At 44.0% G+C, this 23,887-nt stretch overlaps 1 protein-coding gene across 9 annotated transcripts in view; it reads left to right on the top strand.

Moving 5' to 3' along the window:
• CLEC16A (C-type lectin domain containing 16A) overlaps window positions 1–23,887 on the top strand; it is a 218,284-nt gene that overhangs the window by 46,104 nt on the left and 148,293 nt on the right. For 7 of the 9 annotated variants that reach the window (XM_063101247.1, XM_063101249.1, XM_063101250.1 and 4 more), the window contains one exon: window positions 15,805–16,036. In XM_063101247.1, coding sequence (XP_062957317.1) covers window positions 15,805–16,036 — 232 coding nt within the window. The remainder of the gene's footprint in view (window positions 1–15,804; window positions 16,037–23,887) is intronic. The other 2 variants (XM_063101244.1, XM_063101246.1) reach the window with 1 other exon arrangement.

Below are 23,887 nucleotides of genomic sequence, written 5' to 3' on the forward strand. Positions count from 1 at the left end.
GCAAGTCCTTGTCGGCCTGAGATTCATTGCCCACTGATCACTTGCTGGGATGCTCATAACTTCACCCCAGAAGATCCTCCTGGCGCAGCCTCCAGTTAAGCACAGGGATGGATTGGACAGCTTCGTGGACAAAAAGAAGACAAAGATAACATTAAAGGGCTTTAGTCACTCAAATCATGTTGTTCTGTGTGACACTTTAGTGGTGGATGGGTCATCTACATGAGAGTAGCACCTATCTGTTGAGCCCAGGCTGGCTGGCTTCTCACCCTGCTTGACTCCCTGCCACGAGTATGTATTGAGGACCCACACATTGCAGGCAGACACTGTGCTGGCCACAGAGAATACAGAGAGAACAAGACATACATCCCTGTCCTGATGGTCTAGTCAAGGGGACAGTCAGCAAGCATGTGCATGTAAACTTGAGACTTTACTTTGGGAAGGAAATAGAAACAGCTCTGAGAGGTGGTGGTGAGGGAAGTCCTCCCTAAGGAGGTGGCATTGTGTTTGAGAACTGGAAGACAGGGCGCTGGCCCTACTGAGAGCTGGGGCAAGGGGCTAGAGATCGAGGTGTGAGAAATGGAGGGTCAGAGACCTCGCTGGGAACAAGCTGGGGGTGTCTAGGACCAGAAGAGAGGCCAGTAAGCAAGAAACTTACTGGGTCAGTGGGAGAGGGGGACATTTTTCATTTTATACAAGATGAGTATGCTTGTTTGTCACATTTAATGTCTCATTTCATGTCATAATAACCCAGTGAGTGAGGTAGTGTTATCATCACGTTCTCCCCATGAGGAAGCCAAGGCTATCAGAGGTTAAGTGATCATTCCATTGGGATTACAGGTATCCAGCCCCACATCCCGTACTGTTTCTATTCTGTGCTTTTTTTCTAATTATCTGTAGTAATAGTCATTCCCAGTTTAGCGTGAGATATTAGGCAGTGTAGCGTTCTGGACTGACTGTTTCAGGTAACTGAGACACATCAATATTTCATAGTTCATTATCTTTTTTTAGAGAACAAGATATAGTAAAATTACTCTTCCTAAAGAATTACCCAATACGTGCTTGGTATGTCATTGTTTAATGAGGTAGTGTGAGGTATTTTATTTCGTATGATCAAAGAGGCCTGTTCGATGCTCGTGAGGATCTTGCAATCAAATCATTCCACAAGCACTTATTGGCTCTTGACTGAATGCCAGAGACAGTGCCAGACATGGTGCAGGGTTTTGAGGGGGACAGAGAAGGTGACCCAGGGTGGAGAAGGCAGGAGAGACAAAGCTGGCCCCCTACAGACCTAGAGGCACACCAGGCGTTGCTTTCCAGGAAGAAATTGCAGCACCGTCTTGGTGTTCCTTGCTGCTGGTCTCAGAGTCAGAGTGCTGAGCCTGGGACCACGCAAGTCCCATGTACTGAGTCTGTTCCGATTCCAAATAAATAAGCATTTCCTTGGTTTATGCCTCTGCAGCTGCAATACTGCCTGATAATTGGCCCATTCATGGAGAAGAGTGCCATGTTCCTCTTGTTAATGGAAATGGCCTGTTACCTCTTCATGTTTCCCCACTCGATAGGTTTTATTTTCCCCATTATATTTGGCAGCGTTATCAAACCGCCTCACTGATGTGGCCGCAATTGTGCATTCCGGATGTGTGTTTGGGCTTTGGTTCAGCAGCTCCACATTACTCACGCTCTGGCGTCTAATGCGCTCATGCATCACCCTGGCGTCTAGTCCGGCTGATGTCTGCTTGCTGATCACCTTGCTCTGGCATGAGGATAGGCTCCCTTTGCCGCATTTATCGGCCCAGCTTCCCTTTGCAGCCGATTGCAAAGCCACATTCTGCAAGCCACTGTTCATGGTTGGTGTAAATCGGGGCCACTGTGTCCCCTTGTGATGTTTGGTCTCTGTGTATATGAGATAAAAGGATGACCATATTATTGTTAGGTTGGAGGGCCACCTAATGAGAGATATGTAAACTGTCACTGAGCTTTGGTTCCACAGAGCTACCTGCTGCTCCAATTAGTGTGACATGAGCCTGGTTTAGTCTTTACATCAGTTCCTCGAGAGGCTGGCCCAGTGCTGAGCTGCGCAGCAAGTGCTTGTGGAAGGGAGTGAATGTTTGAGCAGTGTAGTAGAATGGTGATGCACGTGGGCACTGGAGCTAGACTTCCTAGATTCAAATCATTGCTCTGCCTCCCTCCCAGTGGGTGACCTTGGGCAAGTTCCTCGCCCTGGGTAGCTCCTTTCTCTATTCAGTTATTTGGAAGATGAAGTAAGACAATGTATATAAGGTGCCCAGAGCAGTGCTGGGCACATTTCAAGTGCTCACTGAGTATTCATGATGGTTATTATTACCCGGAAAGAGTAACAAGAAAGTATGCTTTGGCAACCCTATGAGGGACATGGTAATATGAGCCCATTGATGCATGTGGAAACTGAGGCCCACAGAGGAGAAGGTGGTGAGCAGTGGAGGCAGGACTCAAGCTGGGGGGTGGGGAGGGGCCCCTAAGCCCGTGAGCCCACCGTTGCTTTGTGCTCTATACCTTGCCAGTCCCAGCCTTGGAGACTGGAGTTGGGAGGGTCAGCAGGGGCCCAGGAGCACCTCAGGGAGGCTGAGTCTAGCCCACGAGCAAACCAGAAGGCTATTGAACAGCAAGTTGCTAGGAGCTGGGGAGTCGAGCTGAAAACATCTCTTTCATCCTAGTGATTTATTTGCCGTGAGGTTGAAGGTCAATAAATATTTCTTGAGTGCTCCTTTGTGCCGGGTATTAAGCCAGGCATTTTGCATACACGATCTTGTTTTAGCCCCATGGTGGCCTGTGATGGAGCTACTTTGTCTCTCTTTTACAGATGAGGAAACTAAGGCTCATTTGGTCAGGGTCACTTGGCTAGTAAGTGGGTCTGAGATCCGGGCCCACGTCTGCCCTTACATTGGGCATGGTTTTGTTAGTCAACACAGCCTACCTCCTTTCTTAGGGGAAACCCTTTTTCCTACTTCTCCAATCCCTTAGCAGAGCTGTTTGAACAAAAGGATTCTCGTTGCTTCCTCAGAAGGTGAGTGGGCCAGGCCAGGGAGAGCCTAGAAGGCTCTGATTGTCATGAGAGCTCCTACAGATCCAGACAGAATCCGGGGCCACACACCCTGTCTTTCCATTCCCTGCCCTACTCTGGCCACTAGTCTCATTCTCTTTCTTTTTGTTCTCAGCCAAGATTCTTCCTGGGGCAGCCTGCCTGCTGCCCCCATGGCCCCTTTTCCAGTCACTCTCCAGCCACTGCTTTCTCTCCTCCCCGCTGCAGGCACTAAGAAACCCACTCAATGGATTGCATCTGTGGGGTGCTGAGACAGGGCCCCCCCACATCTCTTCCAAGGCCATGGGCATGATGAACTCCTTTATGAATGGTGTATTTTAGGAGCAGGCTGGCCCCCTACCAGCACCCTGACTTCTTGGGTAGTCCAGATGGCTGTATGTCAGCTTCTATTTTGAGCACATTGTGTTCAAGGCTACCACAGCTGTTACCAAGCACACCAGCTCCAGGTGACCCAGACCTTAACAGAAATAAAGAGTGAACAGAGTCTTCTGGGCACATCTAGCAAGCGGGCTCCTGTGGGCTCTGAGCTGGCCTCCTTGTTGTTCTCCCTTCTTCTCAAGGGTCCTGGTGAACTCCTGTTGACATTCAAGACTCAGATTAGTCATTTTCTTCTGTATGAAGCCCTCCTAAGCTTCCCTCCACCTCCCCACCCCAGCCCTGGCACACTCGCCCCTTCTTCCCGCTGCCCCATATTACTCCTGTGGGAACCTCCTTTCTCCGAGCATCTGCATGGGCCACGTGGCAGTACACAGTACTCCCGTGGCTGTACTGTGAGCTCTGTAAGGTGTGGCTGTGGCTCCCTGCCTAACCCTAGCACTTGGCACTTAGTCAGTGCTCCGTGAATGAAAGGTCAGGCCTCTGGTGACTCCAGTGAATCCTGCTCCCCCAGTTGTTTAATTTGCTCCTAGCTTGTATTTAGGACATTATGACAATCTGACTTTATCGAAAATCCTCTAGGTAAACTTTTTTAATTGATGGATAACATATATACAGTAAAGTGCATAAAAGTATAGGAACCTTAGTTGCACTGCTTGATGATTTTCTATGTACGATTATATTTGTGTATAATTTGGGTCACACTAGGAAACATTTCTAGCATCCCATACAGCTCCTCCTCAGTCTGTACCCAATGTGCCCCACTCCCCAACCCAGGTAATCACCATTCTGACTTATAAAGGTGACTTTTTATTTTTTATTATTATTTTTTTTAAATTTTATTTTGTCAATATACAATGTGGTTGATTATTGTGGCCCATTACCAAAACCTCCCTCCCTCCTCCCTCTCCTCCCTCCCACCTAACAATGTCCTTTCTGTTTGCTTGTTGTATCAACTTCAAGGAACTGTAGTTGTTATGTCTTCTCCCTGCCCCGGTTTTTTTTTTGTGTGTGTGCGTGTGTGCGTGTGTGTGTGTGTGTGTGTGTGTGTGTGTGTGTGTGTGTGTGTGTGTGTGTGTGTGTGTGTGTGTGAGAATTTATTTATTTATTTTTAATTCCCACCAGTAAGTGAGAACATGTGGTATTTCTCTTTCTGTGCCTGACTTGTTTCACTTAATATAATTCTCTCAAGGTCCATCCATGTTGTTGCAAATGGCAGTATTTCATTCGTTTTTATAGCTGAGTAGTATTCCATTGTGTAAATATACCACATTTTCCGTATCCACTCATTGATGATGGACATTTGGGCTGGTTCCAAATCTTAGCTATTGTAAAGAGTGCTGTGATGAACATTGGGGAACAGGTATACCTTCGACTTGATGATTTCCATTCTTCTGGGTATATTCCCAGCAGTGGGATAGCTGGATCATATGGTAGATTTAATTGTTTGAGGAACCTCCATACCATTTTCCATAGAGGCTGCACCATTTTGCAGTTCCACCAACAATGTATGAGAGTTCCTTTTTCTCTGCAACCTAGCCAGCATTTATCGTTCAGTCTTTGGATTTTAGCCATCCTACCTGGGGTGAGGTGGTATCTCAGTGTAGTTTTGATTTGCATTTCCCGAATGCTGAGTGATGTTGAACATTTTTTCATATGTCTGTTGGCCATTTGTATATCTTCCTTAGAGAAATGCCTGTGTAGCTCTTTTGCCCATTTTTTAATTGGGTTGCTTGTTTTTTTCTTGTAAAGTTGTTTGAGTTCCTTGTATATTCTGGATATTAATCCTTTGTCAGATGTATATTTTGCAAATATTTTCTCCCACTCTGTTGGTTGTCTTTTAACTCTGTTAATTGTTTCTTTTGCTGTGCAGAAGCTCTTTAGTTTGATATAATCGCATTTGTTTATTTTTCCTTTGGTTGCCCGTGCTTTTGGGGTCATATTCATGAAGTCTGTGTCCAGTCCTATTTCCTGAAGTGTTTCTCCTATGTTTTCTTTAAGAAGTTTTATTGTTTCAGGGTGTATATTTAATTCTTTAATCCATTTTGAGTTGACTTTTGTGTATGGTGAAAGGTATGGGTCTAGTTTCATTCTCCTGCATATTGATATCCAGTTCTCCCAGCACCATTTGCTAAAGAGGCAGTCTCTTCCGCATTGTATAGGCTTGGTGCCTTTGTCAAAGATCAGATGGCTGTGGGTGTGTGGGTTGATTTCTAGATTCTCTATTCTATTCCATTGATCAGTGTGTCTGTTTTTATGCCAGTACCATACTGTTTTGGTTATTATAGCTTTGTAGTATAGTTTAAAGTCAGGTAGTGTTATGCCTCCAGCTTTATTTTTTTTGCTCAGCGTTGCTTTGGCTATGCGTGGTCTTTTGTTATTCTATATAAATGTCTGGATAGTTCTTTCCATTTCTGAGAAAAATGTCATTGGAATTTTGATGGGGATTGCATTGAATTTGTATATCACTTTGGGTAGTATGGACATTTTCACTATGTTGATTCTTCCAATCCAAGAGCATGGGATATCTTTCCATCTTCTTGTATCCTCTCTAATTTCTCTCAGCAGTGGTTTGTAGTTCTCATTATAGAGATTTTTCACATCCTTGGTTAAATCAATTTCTAAGTATTTTATTTTTTTGGTGGCTATTGTAAATGGGCAAGCTTTCTTGATTTCTCTTTCTGCATGTTCACTATTGGAGAATAGAAATGCTACTGATTTTTGTGTGTTGATTTTATATCTTGCTACTGTGCTGAAATCATTTATCAACTCCAAGAGTTTTTTTGTAGAGGCTTTAGGCTGTTTGATATATAGGATCACGTCATCTGCAAAGAGGGACAGTTTGACTTCATCTTTTCCAATCTGGATGCCCTTTATTTCCTTCTCTTCTCTGATTGGTCTGGCTAGTACTTCCAACACTACGTTGAATAGGAGTGGTGAGAGTGGGCATCCTTGTCTGGTTCCTGTTTTAAAGGAAAAGCTTTCAGCTTTTCCCCATTCAGGATGATATTGGCAGTGGGTTTATCATACATGTCTTTAATTATGTTGAGATACTTTCCATCTATACCTAACTTATAGAGAGGGTCTTTGTCATGAATGAGTGCTGAATTTTATCAAATGCTTTTTCAGCATCTATAGAGATGATCATATGGTCCTTGTGTTTGACTTTATTAATATGGTGTATCACATTTATTGATTTGCTTATGTTGAACCATCCTTGCATCCCTGAGATGAATCCCACTTGATCATGATGAATAATTTTACGTATGTGTTGCTGTATTCTGTGTGCTAGTATTTTAGTAAGGATTTTTGCATCTATATTCATCAAGGATATTGCCCTGTAGTTTTCTTTTTTGGTTATATCCTTACCTGGTTTTGGTATCAGGATGATGTTTGCTTCATAGAATGAATTTGGGAGATTTGGTTCTGTTTCAATCTTTTGGAATAATTTTTAAAGAATCAGTGTCAGTTCCTCTTTGAATGTTTGGTAAAATTCTGCTGTGAATCCATTTGGTCCTGGGCTTTTCTTTGTTGGGAGCCTTCTGATAACAGCTTCAATCTCCTTTATTGTTATTGGTCTGTTCAGATTTTCTACGTCTTCATGGCTCAGTTTTGGGAGCTTGTGTGTGTCCAGAAATTTATCCATTTCCTCCAGATTTTCAAATTTGTAGGCGTACAGTTGTTTATAGTAGTCTCGAATGATTCCTTGTATTTCAGATGAATCAGTTGTAATATCACCTTTTTCATTTCTAATTTTTATTATTTGAATCTTCTCTCTTCTTTTTTTGTTAGCCATGCTAATGGTTTGTCAATTTTATTTATCTTTTCAAAAAACCAACTTTTTGATTCATTGATCTTTAGTATTGTTTTTTGGGTTTCAATTTCATTAAGTTCTGCTCTGATCTTAATGATTTCTTTCTGTCTGCTAACTTTAGGTTTGGATTGTTCTTGTTTTTCTAGTTCTTTAAGGTGAAGTGTTAGGTTGTTCACTTGCCATCTTTCCATTCTTCTGAGGTGAGCATTTAATGCAATAAAGTTCCCCCTTAATACTGCTTTTGCAGTATCCCACAGGTTTTGGTATGATGTATCATTATTTTCATTAGTTTCAATAAATTTTTTGATTTCCTGCTTGATTTCTTCTTGGACCCGTATGTCATTAAGTAGAATGCTGTTTAATTTCCATGTGTTTGGATAGTTTCCAGAATTTCATTTGTTATTGAGTTCTAGTTTTAATCCATTGTGGTCTGAGAAGATACATGGGATAATTCCAATTTTTTTGAATTTGTTGAGACTTGATTTGTGACCTAATATGTGATCTATCCTGGAGAATGATCCATGTGCTGATGAGAAGAATGAATATTCTGAGGTTGTTGGATGGAATGTTCTGTAGATATCTGCCAATTCCAATTGGGCTAGAGTATTGTTTAGATCTTGTGTTTCTCTGCTTATTCTTTGCCTAGATGATCTGCCCAATATTGACAGTGGGGTGTTCAGGTCCCCTGCTATTATGGTATTAGTGTCTATTTCCTTCTTTAGGTCTAATAGAGTTTGTTTTATACATCTTGCTGCTCCAACATTGGGTGCGTACATATTTATGATTGTTATGTCTTCTTGATGGATCAGTCCTTTTATCATTACGTAGTGTCCCTCATTGTGTCTTTTTATGGTTTTCAGTTTAAAGTCTATTTTGTCAGATATAAGAATAGCTACTCCAGCTCGTTTTTCATTTCTGTTTGCATGGTAAATCTTTTTCCATCCTTTCACTCTTAGTCTATGTGAGTCTTTATGGGTGAGGTGGGTCTCTTGAAGACAGCATATAGTTGGGTCCTCCTTTTTAATCCAGTCAGCCAGTCTGTGTCTTTTGATTAGGGAATTTAAGCGCTTTACATTAAGAGTTGTTATTGAAAAGTGTTGATTTATTCCTAGCATTTTATTGATTATTATTTGGATGTCTTAGGTGTCTTTTGGTCCTTGCTATCTGATTTTACTGTTTGTTTTCTGTGTTTGTTGGTTCCTTAGGTTGTAGATAGCCATTCTGTTTGTTTGTTTTCTCTTCATGAATGCCATTTTTATTATAGTAGTGGGTTTTGATTTTTCTTGGGTTTTTATGGCAGTGGTAGTTATTTTTCAGGAACCAAACTCAATACTCCCTTGAGAATTTCTTGTAAGGGTCGTCATGTGGTGGTGAACTCCCACAGTTTTTGTTTGTCTGAGAAATATACTATTTGCCCTTCATTTCAGAAAGATAGCCTTGCCGGGTAGAGTATTCTTGGCTGACAATCTCTCTCTTTTAGTATTTTGAATATATCATCTCATTCCTTTCTGGCTTTTAGGGTTTGTGATGAAAAGTCTGATGTTAGCCTGATTGGGGCTCCCTTATAGGTGATTTGACGCTTCTCTCTTGCAGCTTTTAAGATTCTCTCTTTGTCTTTGAGTTTTGCCAATTTGACTATAACATGTCTTGGAGAATACCTTTTTGGGTTTAATATGTTTGGAGATCGTTGAGCTTCCTGGATCTGAAGATCTGTGATTTTTTCCTATAGCTGGGAAGTTTTCTGCCACTATTTTGTTGAATATGTTTTCAATGCAATCTCCTTTTTCCTCCCCTTCTGGAATACCCATGACTCGGATATTTGAGCGCTTAAGGTTGTCTGATATCTCTCTCAGATTTTCTTCAATGCCTTTGATTCTTTTTTCTTTTTTTTCCTTTTTTGTCTGCTTGTGTTATTTCAAACAGCCCATCTTGAAGTTCAGAGGTTCTCTCTTCAACTTCCGCAAGCCTGCTGGTTAAACTCTCCATTGTGTTTTTTATTTCGCTGAATAACTTCTTCATTTCGGCAAGCTCTGCTACATTTTTTTTCAGGACATTGATTTCCTTGTACATTTCCTCTTTCAGGTCCTGTATACTTTTCCTCATTTCATCATGATGTCTAGCTGAGTTTTCTTGTATCTCATTCAGTTTCCTTAGAATTATCACTCGAAATTCCTTGTCAGTCATTTCAAGGGCTTCTTGTTCTATAGGATCTCGAGCTTGAGAGTTATTATCCTTTGGTGGTGTACTTTCTTGATTTTTCGTATTTCTGGTATCTTTTCTTTGATGTTTATTCATTGTGGCAGGGGGTTTCACAGTCCACAGGTTTGACACTATTGACTGACTAAGATGTTGCTGTGGTTGCCAATTGGGTATGGCTACCTCAGTGACTGCTCAGTTGGCCACTAGTGTCTTGAGTGTGTGGTTGCCTCGGGTCTCGGGCCTCTCCAGTTAGCCACCTCTCTGGCCAGCTTGGACTCTGCCGGGCTGCTGGTTCACGGGGTGGAACCGCAGGGTGTGTGATCCCTGCCGAGCTTCTACCTCCCATACTGGACTTCTCCCTGTTCCGTGCACTCTGGCCCGGGCTGCTGGGATGCGCTGAGGCACCACAGAGCGTGTGGTCTCTGCAGAGCTTCCCCTTCCCCTGCTGGATGTCTCCCTGCTCTGTGCAGGCTAGGCTGGGCTTGGGATGGAGCTGGGTGGTGGCGGTGAAGCCTACCTGCTGCTGGATCGCGTGGCGGCGGCCCCCCCACAGGGTGTGTGGACTCTACGGAGCTTCTATCTCCCTTGCTGGAAGTCTCTGTGCTCCGTACACATTGGGCCGGGCTGCTGGATGGCGTGGAAGCAGTGTGGTCCCCATGGAGTTCCCACCTCCCCTGCCGGATGTCTCCCTTCTCCGAGCACACTAGGCCAGGCTGGGAACGGAGCCGGGTGCCTGCGATGAAGCCTACCTGCTGGATCATGCAGTGGCAGCCCCACAGGGTGTGTGGTTTCTGCGGAGCCTCCGCCTCCCTTGCTGGACGTCTCCCCACTCTCTGCGCACTGGGATGGGCTGGGAATGGAGCTGGGTGGTGGTGGTGAAGCCTATCTGCTGGATCATGTGACAGTAGCCCCGCAGGGCATGTGGTCTCCGTGGACCTTCTGCCTCCCCCGCTGGATGTCTCCCAATTCCATATGCACTTGGTGTTATGTTTTTATAGTTTAAATCGGTTGATTTGTGGGAGAGAGTGGCGCTAGGGACCGTCTATTCCACCATCTTGACCGGAAGTCCCTAAAGGTGACTTTTTAAAGTTTTGGTGTTTTTTTTTTAATTGTGGTGAAATAAAAGACATAAAATTTACCATATTAACCATTTTGAAGTGTATAGTTTAGTGGCATTAAATACATTTTTTAAGGGCCAGCCCGTGGCTCACTTGGGGAGAGTATGGTGCTGATAACACCAAGGCCATGGGTTCGGATCCCTATATAGGGATGGCTGGTTAGTTCACTTGGGAGAGCATGGTGCTGACAACACCAAGTCAAGGGTTAAGATCCCCTTACTGGTCATCTTTAAAATAAATAAATAAATACATTTTTTACGGGGTTTTTTGGTTTTTTTTTTTTTTTTAACATTTAAATGGTACTAGTAATACTTTCTTGGGTTAAAATGACTGAATGATATAGAAGCAGATAGAATAGAAAGTGCAAATTTCCCCCACCTCAGTATCTTCCTCAGAGGGATCCACTGTTTTCAGTTTTTGTATCCTTCCAGACCTTTCCCTATGTGTTTTTTATGCAAATATGTACTATCCCAGGAATACATGATACACATAGATGTGAAATAGAGCTCCTTTCACCTTCATAACGTATGCTATCTGCTTCTGTAGAATTGCTTGCTTAACCTAGGTAACTCCATTTTACCCCCTGCCTGACCTGCAGACTACCCCCCCTTCTGCATGAGAAACCGTTGACCTTCTCATAGAAACAAAAGCTGTTGCATAGAAACAGGAGACATATACAGTAAACTATTACATGGGAACAGGAACCATACACAGTGAACTATTACTTGGGAACATACACAATGAAAAGTTGTACGCTTGATTGCTCTAACGGCTCATTCTTGGCTTCTGTGACCTAGCTCCCTAGCTTGCTTTGTGCACCTGGACAAACTTGTGTGCCAATGGGATGTAGTTTTTACTTTTAAAAACCCCACAAAACCAAGGCATGATGCTGTTCTTCCTTGGTTGCTCCTTGGGAGACGGTCACTGGCCAGCTGGAGTGAATAAACTGCCCTTTTCTGCACGAGTGGCGTGTAAGTGCATTTCTTATGGGAGGGTGCCTCACAACAGATGTACGTGTTTCAACTCTGTTGTTTCATTTTTTAACCATAAAGTGAGTCATCGATTGATTGCTTGATTGATTACAACTTGCTTCTTCACGTGCAGTCTGTGTCCAGGTCTTTCTAAGCTGGTGCCCCCAGACCTGGTGGAGGATGCGCTTTTTTGACATCTGTCTCATCTGTGATGCTGCCTCGCCTCCTTCACTCAGGCACCCGGGACTTGCTTGTTTCCTTCCTCTCTCCTGAGCCCTGTCACCACCCTTGCAGAACCTCTCTCAGATCCCTCCTTCCCTGAAAAGCCTTAGTCATCACTTGACCCCTGGGAATTCACCTTCCCTGGAGTATTTGATTTTTACAAAAGCAAGGACCAAAGCCTTAGGTGGAAGGCATCGTTAACCAGCAGGCAGATGCAGACACTGTAGAGAGTGGTTAGGCACTTGGGGCAGCCCTGAAATCCCACTGCTGACCTTTAGCTGGCTATGATTCTAGAAGCCAGCCTAAATGTCCAGCCACAGAGCTCAAGGACCCCTGTGTTTCCTGGTCAGGCATCTAGCAGAACCACCGCACCCAGCAAGTGGGCCCCTTACCTCCATGCTCCTCCTGTAGCCCCCACTCAGGTGCCTGGGAGATGAGCCCTGGGGAAACTTGAACCTGTGGCATTTGGGAAACAGACCTTGTTTGCAGAATACTTTTCTCTGGGGCATGTATTGTGTACTTTCTTTATGAGAAGATAAAGTTAAAGGCCTTCTGATTTTTGACTTTGAGGTGGGCTTTTTCCACTTCTTTTGATTAGTTTTGTTCAGCGTGCTCTTTAATTGTGTTAAGTTCAGTTCCTGAGGATGTTAGGGTCTGTTTCTTCCCTTCCTCCTTTTCCTTCTCCTTTTTGGTGGCTCTTTCACTGCAGCGTGGTGCAGGCATTCATTCCTGTAGCCTTGACTGCAGCCTTGAACGCGCTCAGCAACAGCCTGGGTCCCTGCTGTGCCCCAGGCTCTGTGGTTTAGTGTAGAAAGCACAGAGGGAAAAGATGGACAGGGCCCCTTCTCCCCGGGGGGCTTCAGCCTGGGACATCCTGGATTGTCCAGTGGAGAAGGAAGATTCCTGGGAGGCCGGCAGCCAGAGGATTTTGACAGCAGCAGCAGGAATAGACACAAATCTCTTCTGCTCACATTTCCCAGCCAAGTTCTACCTGCTTCTCCATGATAACTGTGGTGTTTTGATGTTGTTAGTATTAAGAAGGAAAAAAAATCAGGTTGTTTAATCATAGAAGGATGAAAAGGAAACAAAAATAATCTATAACCCCAATGTCCAAATGACCCCTGTTGAAATTTTTTTTTTTAAGTTAATATGTGTACATGATTAGAAATTTCAAACCAAATGGAAAGTATAAAATGAAAAACACAAGTTTGCTTACACACGTGTGCACACACAGTGACCCCCCACTTGCCTGCCTTTTGCAAAGACAAAATGCAAATACATCCTTATGCATCTTTCAGGAGAAGTCAGGTTTGTGCCTTCATGTGTAGCCTTTGAGAAGCTTTATGTGAAAGAGACCCTCCTGAGTGCTCTGTTCTTGCTTTTTCATCCTGGTGCTGTTTCTGTATCAGCACATGCAGGAGTAAACAGACCTCAGTCTTCTTAACATCTACATGGATTCCTACTCTATAGACAGACTGTAATTACCTAACCACTCCCCTATCAGTGGACATTTAGGTTATTTCCAGCTGTTTACTGGATGGCTGCATTTTAAAGGTTTGAAATTTCCCCAGTAAGCATGCCTTCCCTCCTCCCACCAAACACCTGATCATCAAGAAAAGCAGATCTCTTTGGAAAGTTTTAAAATTCATTCTTACAGTTGATTTTTTTTTTTTTTTTTGGACGTAGGCAAGGAAAGGAAAATAACTATCATGATGGATGCTTACTGTTTTGCTGAGTTGTGAAGGAACTTTATATCTGTGATTTTGTTTGGTTCTAGGAGGCCAGAATTATTCACCCCGTGTTTTAGACAAGGAACCTGAGGCTTAGGCCCCACAGCCCTCAGTCCAGCTGGCTGGGGTACAGGCCACTCTGACTGGCCCTGGGCCCCAAGCGCTTCGTTTCCCTTCCCTTGGTTCTGCCAGTTGTTCTGCTCATCTCAGTTCACATAGAGCTTCCCATATCCAGACATGTGACTTTCTGCTCATAATTTCCAAACAGGGGGCGTTTTACTCTGCGTTTGGTTTCCAAAAGTTCTGATTGCTGTGTGCCATGATCTGAAATTCACTGGGAGCAGGCAGTGATGGGAGGAAGCGAATTGCTTCATCTTGGGGCCCTAACTTTGCGAGTTCAGGTTCTTTAGGAGAAGATGATGGGGCGTCGTGGGCCACATTCGCTCACTCAGTATCCTAAATGGGCTCTGACAGATGCTGTCTGTCAAGCAGGGCTTGCTCGGAATGCTCCCAGCTCTGGGCTTGTGGTTGTTGGCATCAGTAATATCCTATCTGGGTTTCCTGGACAGTAAAATTATGTCTCAATGTATCTGTCATTTCTGTGGTTGAATAATCCAAAGTGGGTAAATAAAAATTAATGTTTGGATTTAGATGCTAATTTAGCTTTCAATTGGGTTTTGTTTTGAGTGTTATTGAAATTAATCTGTGTTCCTTGAGCACATTTCATTTATTAGCAGGGTATGGTGGCCCCCAGAATACAACTGGCGATTGCTTGGGGTCAATTCAGAAAATGGATAATCCATATCAAGATAATGGAAAAGTTTATTTTAAAACCTTTTAATTTAATGACAAAATGATGTCTGAACATTATCCAGAATCTGGAAAGAGAAAAACACTTCAATTAAAATCCTGCCCCAAACAAATTAGTTTTCTTTTGTCTTCACTTCTTTCTAGATCTGGTCCATTTGCATGTATAGACTTTTTTTTAAAGAATGTTACTAAGTATGGAACAGAGTTCGAACTCCTGGTGAAACACTATTATTTTAGGAAGAGCTTGGGCTTTGGAGTTGGGCAAGCTTCGATTCAAATTCTGACTCTGCAGCTCAGTAGCTGTGTGACATTGGGCAAGTTACTTAACCCTTCTGAGCCTCTATTTTCAACTTTTCAATTTTACTTCAACTGTAAAACAGGATTGATAATTCCTATCTATCATGGTTTTTAGAAAGACTGAGATACAGCAATACAGGATGTGAATCACAGGTGACACACCTTTTAATTTCTCTTTGAAGTATCTGACTTTTCCAGGGAAAAACTTCTTCCTTTGGGGCAAGCTGATCTTTGACTCATCACTGTTGCTTGTTAGGCGTCCCTTATAAAGAGAGCCAGCACTTGACTATATCCAATACAGCTTGCCTTTTCTTTTCTGTTGTTTATTTTTATAGTAGCAAGGCACACTGGTATTCCATTTCCTGTAGTGATACACATTTCTATTTATTTATTTATTTATTTATTTATTTATTATTTATTTATTTTGTTGTGTGTGTGACCGGTAAGGGGATCGTAACCCTTGGCTTGGTGTCGCCCATACCGCGCTCAGCCAGTGAGCGCATCAGCCATCCCTATCTAGGATCTGAACCCACGGCCTCGGCGCTCCCAGCGCTGCTACGCAACCAGCACCGCACTCTCCCGAGTGAGCCACAGGGTCGGCCCGTGATACACATTTTTTAAAAATTAACTTATTTAAGTTAAAAGTGATTAATAATATCAGTTTGCTGTAGCTAAGACACAGAATATGCTGATGGCTTATGGGTTTGAATCCCGGCTCTGCCACTTCCAGGCTGTGTGACCTCAAGTGGGCCATTGAATGTCTGAGCTTTGGCTTCCTCATCTTTCTAATGAGGACAACACAGTACTATCTCATGGCGTGACTGTAAAGTTTAAGTGAGATCATATAGTAAGAGCCCTTAGAACAGCATCTGGCACATGGGGCAAAGTACCATAAAATTGTTAGCCAGAGGGTTTTCTTATGCAGACAACTGACATTTAGGAATCACAGAGCTGGATAGTAAAGTGCAGCATGTCTGCCTTAGGACAGTGGACAATAAATGGTAGCTGGTCTATTGTTTTGATTATTTAAGAATGATGATGTTAATAGTAGTTGTAATAATAAACCAGGAGGTAGCATTTGTTGTTTCAGAGATTAATTTCTTATGGCATAAACTCTCGGGCAGCTCAATGGCATCCATTGAGACTCCACTGTTCAAATGCATTTGTTGCCGTTGTTGGACTCTCCTAGGCCAAGCCCAGCATCCGGTGCTTCATTAAACCCACTGAGACGCTTGAGCGGTCCCTTGAGATGAACAAGCACAAGGGCAAGAGGCGGGTGCAAAAGAGACCCAACTACAAAAATGTTGGGGAGGAAGAAGATGAGGAGAAAGGGCCCACCGAGGATGCCCAAGAAGACACCGAGAAGGCTAAAGGTACAGAGGGTGGTTCAAAAGGCACCAAGACGAGTGGGGAGAGTGAAGGTGAGTGTCCCTGTGAACACCACCCTGTGTGAGGCCACCTTCTATGTCCATCCCCCATGTGTGTCCAGTGGGTGCTTCTAGTCATTCCTGCATAGGTGTACCTCATTCTGAACAGCCAGCCATTGGGAGGCAGCTGGGGGCTGCATGTCACACAGACACAGTACAAGTCCCACCCTCATCAGAGGAGGATACTCCAGGAAAAACCTGGAACAAAGCTCTTCATGCTTAACCCTGTGCCTCGGTTTCCTCATCTTTAAAAAGGGGGTGGCAAATAGTACCTACTTTGTAGTATTATTGCAAGAATTCAATGAGTGAATATGCATAATGTGCCCAGAACAGTGCCTGGCCCATGTTAAATGCTGTATAAGGATTTGTTGCTGCTACTACTGTTGCTGTTACTATTATCATCATCTTAGGGCTGGCTGATTAGCTCAGTTGGTTAGAGTGCAGCCTTATAAAACCAAGGTCATGTGTTGGATCTCATAAGGGTCAACTGCCAGAAGAAAAAAAAATTACCTTTATCATACTGTTGTTGCTATTATTCTTGATAACCTGAGATTATTATTTGTGCTTAGTGCACTATGAGAAGAAAGGCGAGACCATGTTTAATGAAATTATATGTTTTTAATAGATTATGTTTTTTTAAATCAAATAATCAAATATAATCCTTTAGATTCTTACATTGCGATTTTTTTAAAAGTCCTGTCTGTTTAGGGTGAGGTATACTTGTGCGTGCTGCAGATGTGCTCTATGAGCATTCCTCTCTTTGTCCTGGTCAGGAATGATTCGGGTTGACTTTTTACCTCCCTTTAGATGCTAAAACCTTATGGACAGCATTTGCTCTGGGATAAAGCAAACTTGAACTGTCCAGTTGCCTGTGTCACGGGCCAGGCTCACAGCCTGCAGATGGGGTCTCTGGCTGCAGCACTGGGGTTAGGAGGTGACACAGATGCTCGGTGGAAGTGGGGTAGGGCTCTGCTCACTGGAGGGAAGGTCCAGCCACACCTTCTGGGATGAATATATGTGACCCACCTGTGGTCTTCTGAGGTGTGAGGAGCACTTCCTGCTGGCTGCCTCCTGGGCCCTGGGCTCACAGTGGTTGCTCTGAAGCCAGTTCTCCCAGCCGCATCAGAGGGACCATGGGCATCCCCAGGTCTGGGCATATGAAGCTGTAACACAGAGCTGTTGGCTGAATCAGTGGCTGGGCACTCATTTGCCATTCTGTGGCCAGCACTCACCCCCGCCCCCACCCTACTGGCCCCATTACCATTTTCTTTTCAGTTATCAGTGAATGCCATGATCACATTTCAATAAGTGAAACCAAAACATCTCTCTGGTGCCACCCGGACCTCTTTTCAAGGCTGAGATCCCTAGCATGCTTTTATTTGTGTTCAAAGTATGCAGTAAACATCTTGGTTTAGGAATTCTTTTTTGGTCTGGGAAAGTTTTGCCAACAAATATCACTTTGATGGGGATGTGAGGGGCAAAAAAAAGGTAAGCCATACTTATTTGCTTATTTGGGTCATTTTGATTTTTTGTTGTTGCTAATGTGGAAGAAAATTGCCTGTTTAACCGTGAGTTCGCTGTTCTATAGCCAAACGGGGGAAAATGAATATCTTCAACTCATTTTGCACACTGCGTTTTTGTCAATTTTGTTTTGGAAAGATGCTATACTTCTTTTGTTCCAGTCCTTTTAAGGGATGCTCTGTAAGTAGGCCTTGGCCTTGACTAACAGTGGTATGGACAGGACAGGGTTGGCCCAAAACACAGTCAAATTAGGCAGCCGGGCAGCCCAGTCCTGGTGCATGGGGCTTCAGGCCGGCTTGGCAAGGCTGCCATTTCAGCTCCAACTGCTTGGATTGCAGTGGGGGCTCTCAGGACACTGAGCCCAGCTGCCCTGTACAGGGCACAAGGGGAGGAATTTTCACCAGCCTCCAAAAGCGTGTTTTCCAGGTGGTTAGTCAGCCAGATCATGCCAAACAGGGCCCAGGAATTTCCCCAGAGGCTTTTCTTGGGCAGTTGGTACTGACTTCAGAGCTTGGTCAAACATGGCTTTCAGTGACCCCCCTCGGTAATTTTGGTGCCCTGCTGACTTCTTGAATGCATTAGTCATTCCAAAATATGATGGGCCTGTCTTCTTCCCACTCAACTCACCATAAATAAATTCAACTTTCACAGGCCTGTCCTGCTGGGCAGCAACAGTTATATTCCGGAGTTTTCTGAATCGTATATTTGATCTCTTAGTCTCATATTCAAAGGTGCAATTTGTGGGTATTCTTTCCTTAGACTGTATCTGTGTATGGGTGAAATTGAACAGCTGTTAATTCCTGTGACTTGGGAGGATGTCAGATACATTTCCTCATTCACGTTGCAAACCAGAGGACAGCATAGATAGGGGAGGTGCCTAGAAGATGGGAAATCTGCCTCGTGGGCCTGTCTCAGAGTCTAGGTTTACTGTGTACCTTGTATTCTGTACTGCATTGCCCCATATGGGAATTTTAAGTATAGAACTCATGTGGTGACTTTTTTTTTTTTTTTTTTTTTAAAGATGACCAGTAAGGGGATCTTAACCCTTGACTTGGTGATGTCAGCACCACGCTCTCCCAAGTGAGCGAACCAGCCATTCCTATATAGGGATTCGAACCTGTGGCCTTGGTGTTATCAGCACCACATTCTCCCATGTGAGTCATGGGCTGGTCCGTGACTTTTTTTTTAATGAAGATTTGTTGGGACCCTTGCGATTGCAAGACTTAGAGATCCAACTCAGGCTAGCTGAAGCAAAAAGAATGCTTATTGATTGTTCCTGTAACCGGGAGGCTTGGGTGGAGCCTGACCCAGGTGCAGAGATGACCACTGGCAGCTCCAGGTTCGCATCTGCTAGCTTAGCTCCCAAGTGGAGAGAGAGCATCTTCTTTCTGGTGGCTGCAGCTGAAGTCCAGGGGCTGGTGCTCGTTGGTGCTATGGGCCTGGCTTGTGTCCATGCCCCCCAAAGATGTTCTAGGCCGATTGGCCAGGCCTGGGTCATGTGTCTGCCCTACGGTGGCTCCCTCAGTAAAAAATGAGGTGTGTTTATCAGAATCAAGGGGGCATGGATGCTGGGCTAGCAGAGACAGCAGATTCTCCCCCAGAAAGCCACACTGGATTTCTGGGTACCCACCCATCTCTCTCATGGCCATCTTCTCCCATCCTGTTTTGAGGTGGAAATGTGGCTATTCTCTCCCCCACATAATTTCTTCTCTTGCAAGTTTCCTTCATTGTTCCTAGATCTAGGGACTTGTTGACAGCCTGCTTGTAACAGACATGGGTGACTGTTTAGTGAGGAGATGCTGGCACCAGTTCCCCCCTGCATACCCTGCCACCCCCATTTTAGTAGTGAAATCTTTACTTTAAAAAGGTGGAGAAGGGCTGGCCTGTAGCTCACTTGGGAGAGTGTGGTGCTGACAACACCAAGGCCACATGTTCAGATCCCTATATAGGAATGGCCAGTTAGCTCACTTGGGAGAGCGTGGTGCTGACAACACCAAGTCAAGGGTTAAGATCACCTTACCGGTCATCTTTTAAAAAAAAAAAAAAAAGATGGGGTAACATACGTGAGTAAAGAAGGCATGTGGTCATGAGGCACAGTTTTGCTGTGACCTGATTTGAATGTGGCATTAATTTTTTTTTTTTTTAATAAATGCAGCACCCAGAATTCACACCTCCTCCACATTTAAACCCAGACAAGGAAGTTGTGTGAAATGAATGTGTGCCCCTGACCCATCCACTCCTGTCCCCAGTTGGCAAAGAAATTTTCTCTACCTTAAGCCCCAAGTAATGGGTGACTCATTCTGAAACCAAAAATCACAGGGCCCCTAAATTTGCAGAAATTGAATACTAAAAGGAAGATAGGGATGTCATAAAGCCTGCAGCCAAAGAAGTGTTCCCTCTACCCGGGAAGCCAAACACCCTAAGGTGCATGCTTGCTTCTTAGCCTGCCCTTCAGTCTGAAAGGACCGTCATCTCTTTTTGGATTCACTTAAAGTAGTAACTTAATAAGCAGACCTGAGACAAGAGACTGAATCATTCAAACTCCTCATTTGAAAAATACGGCTTGGTTTTTGTTTTTTGTCTGTGGAAAAAGTAGACATTAATTGCATGGCCTGACCTTCAAAGTGTGCTCTTTTCTTGGAATTCCAGCCAGGGCATGGAGTGAAGAAGGCAGCAGGACTGACCTTGAACTTGCCTGCTCAGCTGGGATTTGAGCCATATCAGGCAGTTTAGAGCCCCAGCTTTGCCTTTTTTTTTAAAGTCTCTGTTAAGATGAAATGGAATCCAGCCTCATTTCCAGCTCCTCTTGCAAAGCCAGAGCTAACCCCAGGCCTGGCAGTGTTCTGACTGGGGCGAGCCCACCACGTGCTGTTGGAGGTTGCCTTGCCCTTGAGCATCTCTGTGACATTGGGCAAGTCACCGCCCTCTTTGTGCTGCTTCTCCTGTAGAGGGGGCTTCCTAATGCCCAGCCCTCAGGTTGTCCTACATGAGAACATCGACACTGCAGTGTTTAGTATGTGATGGGGGTCACTGAACAGAGACTCTGGCCAAGGAGGGCAGAATGAGGAGCCCAGAGAGGCATTGGAGCTTGGTTGGGCAGACTCTGCTTGGGTACTCCAGTGAGTTTCTTCAGGGCCCAATTCTCTGTTAATTTCTATAACTAATAAGTGAAGCGAGCGAGCGAGTGGGTGTGTGTGAGTGTGAGAATAGTGGGAAGAGAGGGAGGAGGAGGACGGCGGGGCCACTGTGGGGCTGCCGCTTCTCTAATGGGCTTAACTAGGCTAGGGAGGAGGACTGAAGGTGACCTGTGACAAATCCCCTGAAGAGCAACTGCCCAGGAGACAATTCTGAATTCAGTCTCCTGCTTTCAGAAATAATAAAGAAGAAGGGAAGGGGCATGCAGTATTCGGCACAAACAGACTCTGCTGTTGCCAGGGGCTATTTGCTTCTTGAAATTCTGCCCCAAAGCTAGCTAATGACAGGTATCCTCCTCTTATTTCCTAGGTAACCAGCAACAGCTCCTTCCCTTAACCTTCCTTTGAAGGTCTTCTTATTCTCTGTTCCCCTCCTTTTATCATCTGTCCTTGCTGTGACTGCTGGAATATAGATCACAGAGGGCAATTGAGAACACCCTTGAATGTGTGAAGTCAAAGACTGTCGGGAGGTCATGCCTGCCATTTCCCTGAAAAGCACTTCATTTTCCAAATAGTAATCAGATTAGAATGTACATCATACCAGGCAAGTTGATGAATTATTGCCGTGATTTGAAACATCAGTGTGTCAGAGTGTTGGGGAAGCTCAAGCATTTGGCCACAGTTGTCATATCAAGAGGCAGAAGTTGAGGTCCTTGGCTCTATCCTGGCATAGCTACTGCCTGGACAACAAGTGGAGAGATGTGGCCTTTCCTGCCGTTTTTTTAAATTATAGTAAAGTAGACATAACAAAATTTACCGTCTTAACCATTTTTAAGCGTATAGTTCGGTAATGTTAAGTATGTTCACATTGTTGTGCAAACATCACCATTCATCTCCAGAACTCTTTTTATCTTGCAAAACTGAAACTCTGTACCCATTAATAATTCTTCCCCCTTCCCCCAGCTCCTGGCAACCACCATTCCACTGTCTGTCTCCATGGATTTGACTACTCTAGGGACTTCATATAGTGGAATCATACGATATTTGTCCTTTTGTGGGTGGCCTACTTCACTTAGCATATGTCCTCAAAGTTCATCTATGTTGTAGCATGTGTCAGAATTTTCTTCCGTTTTAAGGCTGAAAAATACTCATATTCCTTTGTATGTGTATACCACATTTTGTTTATCTGTTTTTCTGTTGTTGGTCACTTCAGTTGGTTCCACCTTTTGGCTATTGTGAATAGTGCTTCTGTGAACACAAGTACCAATCCTTTTCTGCTTTGAGGCTTTTGTGGAAATGATAGAGGCTCTGGAGCATCTGGCCAGACTCTATCAAAACAGAAAGAGTTAGAGATTTGGGTTCCTGCTCCTAGCTTTGCAGGCTCACGAGCAGTGGGGTTGTGAGCACTTTACTTGACTCCCAGAGGCTTGAGATTTCAGTCATGTCATGGGATCCTGCCACATACCAGGCTAGACACTGGAGCGGTGCAGGTTATGGGCCAAGGTGCCTAACACAGGAGCTGATACTATGCAGGCACACATTTCCACAATGCAGCCGCCGCACAGTGCAGGCAGAGGAGCCCACAGCCTGGGACAGAGGCCCACCGCCTAATCTCTCTGCACCTCAGTTTCCCCTGCGGTATCATATAGAGATTAGGGTAGATCGTCATCTACCCCACTGAGGGATTTGGATGTGGCTTTAGGTGGTACAGAGAGGGCTGAAAGAACTTAGTGAGAAAGCTCTTATTGTGACTGGTATCTCCGGGGTGGAGGAGGGGGCCTGCACATTTAATATGACAAGTTATTACTATTTCTCTGATGTTTGTGAATCTCCCTGTTTTAAATGCATGTAACAGGCCTTGGCACTTTTTTGTTTATTCATGATATGTGTTTTTACAATTGCTTTCTATTTATACTGGTTTTGTGCTTAAAGCAGTAATTTTTCAACCTTTTTACTTGGAAGTAATTTCCAGTTACACAAAGTTGCAAAAACAAAAACAGTATGAATTCTCATTTAAATGGGTATTCTGTGTACTGTTTTTCACCTTTTAACATGTTATGCCATTTGCTTTCCTATTTGTTTGTTTCTCTCTCTGCACACACGCATGCCACACACACATTTTTGGGGGTAAGCAGAATCCATCATGTCCCTTTCCTCTTTAGTGTCAGCGTGCATTTGGTAAGAGAAGGGTGTTCAGCTCTTGCCCATGGTACAGCTATCAGCTTCACAGCATTTTTCCACTGTCTGCGTTCTCGTTGCATCCTGTGGCCTAAACATGTCCTTTATGGCGTATTTTCCCCTTCTCAATACAAGATCCAATCCAGAGTTAGGTAGTACCTTGTCTTGTCTCTAGCCTCCTTTACTCTGGAACATTTCCACAGCCTTTCTTTCTCTTTTACAACACTGACTTTTTTGAAGACTACAGAACCTCTCTCTTTGTTCTAATAAAATGTTCCTCATTTTGCCTTTGTCTGATGTGTCTTCGTGATTAGACTGAGATTGTGCATTCTTGGCAGGAATATGGCATAGGTGATATCATGTCCTTCTCAAGGTGTCACATCTGGAGGTGCATGATGTCCTTCTCTCCGTCCGGACCAAGTTCATTTCGGTCAACTGGTTAAGGTGTTATCCAGTTTCTCCACTGTGTACTTTCTCTTTTCTTTGAAACTAATGAGCAGTCTATCAGGAGACATTTTGAGATAATGCTCTTTGAGATACTCTGCACCTCATTAAAATTCCCCCTTAAATTTGGCATTCATTGATGTTCTTGCCTGATCCAGTCTTCACTAAGATGGTTGCGAAATGATGATTTTCCAACTTCAGCACTCTGTCCATGTTTAAAATCCTGCTCTTGGCATTCTATTGTAAGCAAGATCCATCCCTTCTCCTCATTTATTTATTTAACTCCTATTGGCATGCACTCATGGATTCCAGTTTTTTTAGTGGTTTATATTTCATTACTATATTTAATTATTTTGGTGCTCATATTGTCCCAGAGTTGGCCTGTAGGAACCTTTTCAAGCTGGCCACTGTGTCCCAGTGATGAGCCCCCATCATTTTTTTGAGCAGTCCGTTACACTTCCTGGCATAACAAGGTGTTCCATGTCTGTATTGTACATATTCTGCCCATCTCTGGAATTAGCCAATTCTCTAAAAAGCCCTGGATCCTCTCAATGGGCAGTGTATTAGA

This window comes from Cynocephalus volans, chromosome 6 (genome assembly GCF_027409185.1).
Source record: "Cynocephalus volans isolate mCynVol1 chromosome 6, mCynVol1.pri, whole genome shotgun sequence".
In the NCBI taxonomy this organism is placed as follows: domain Eukaryota; kingdom Metazoa; phylum Chordata; class Mammalia; order Dermoptera; family Cynocephalidae; genus Cynocephalus; species Cynocephalus volans.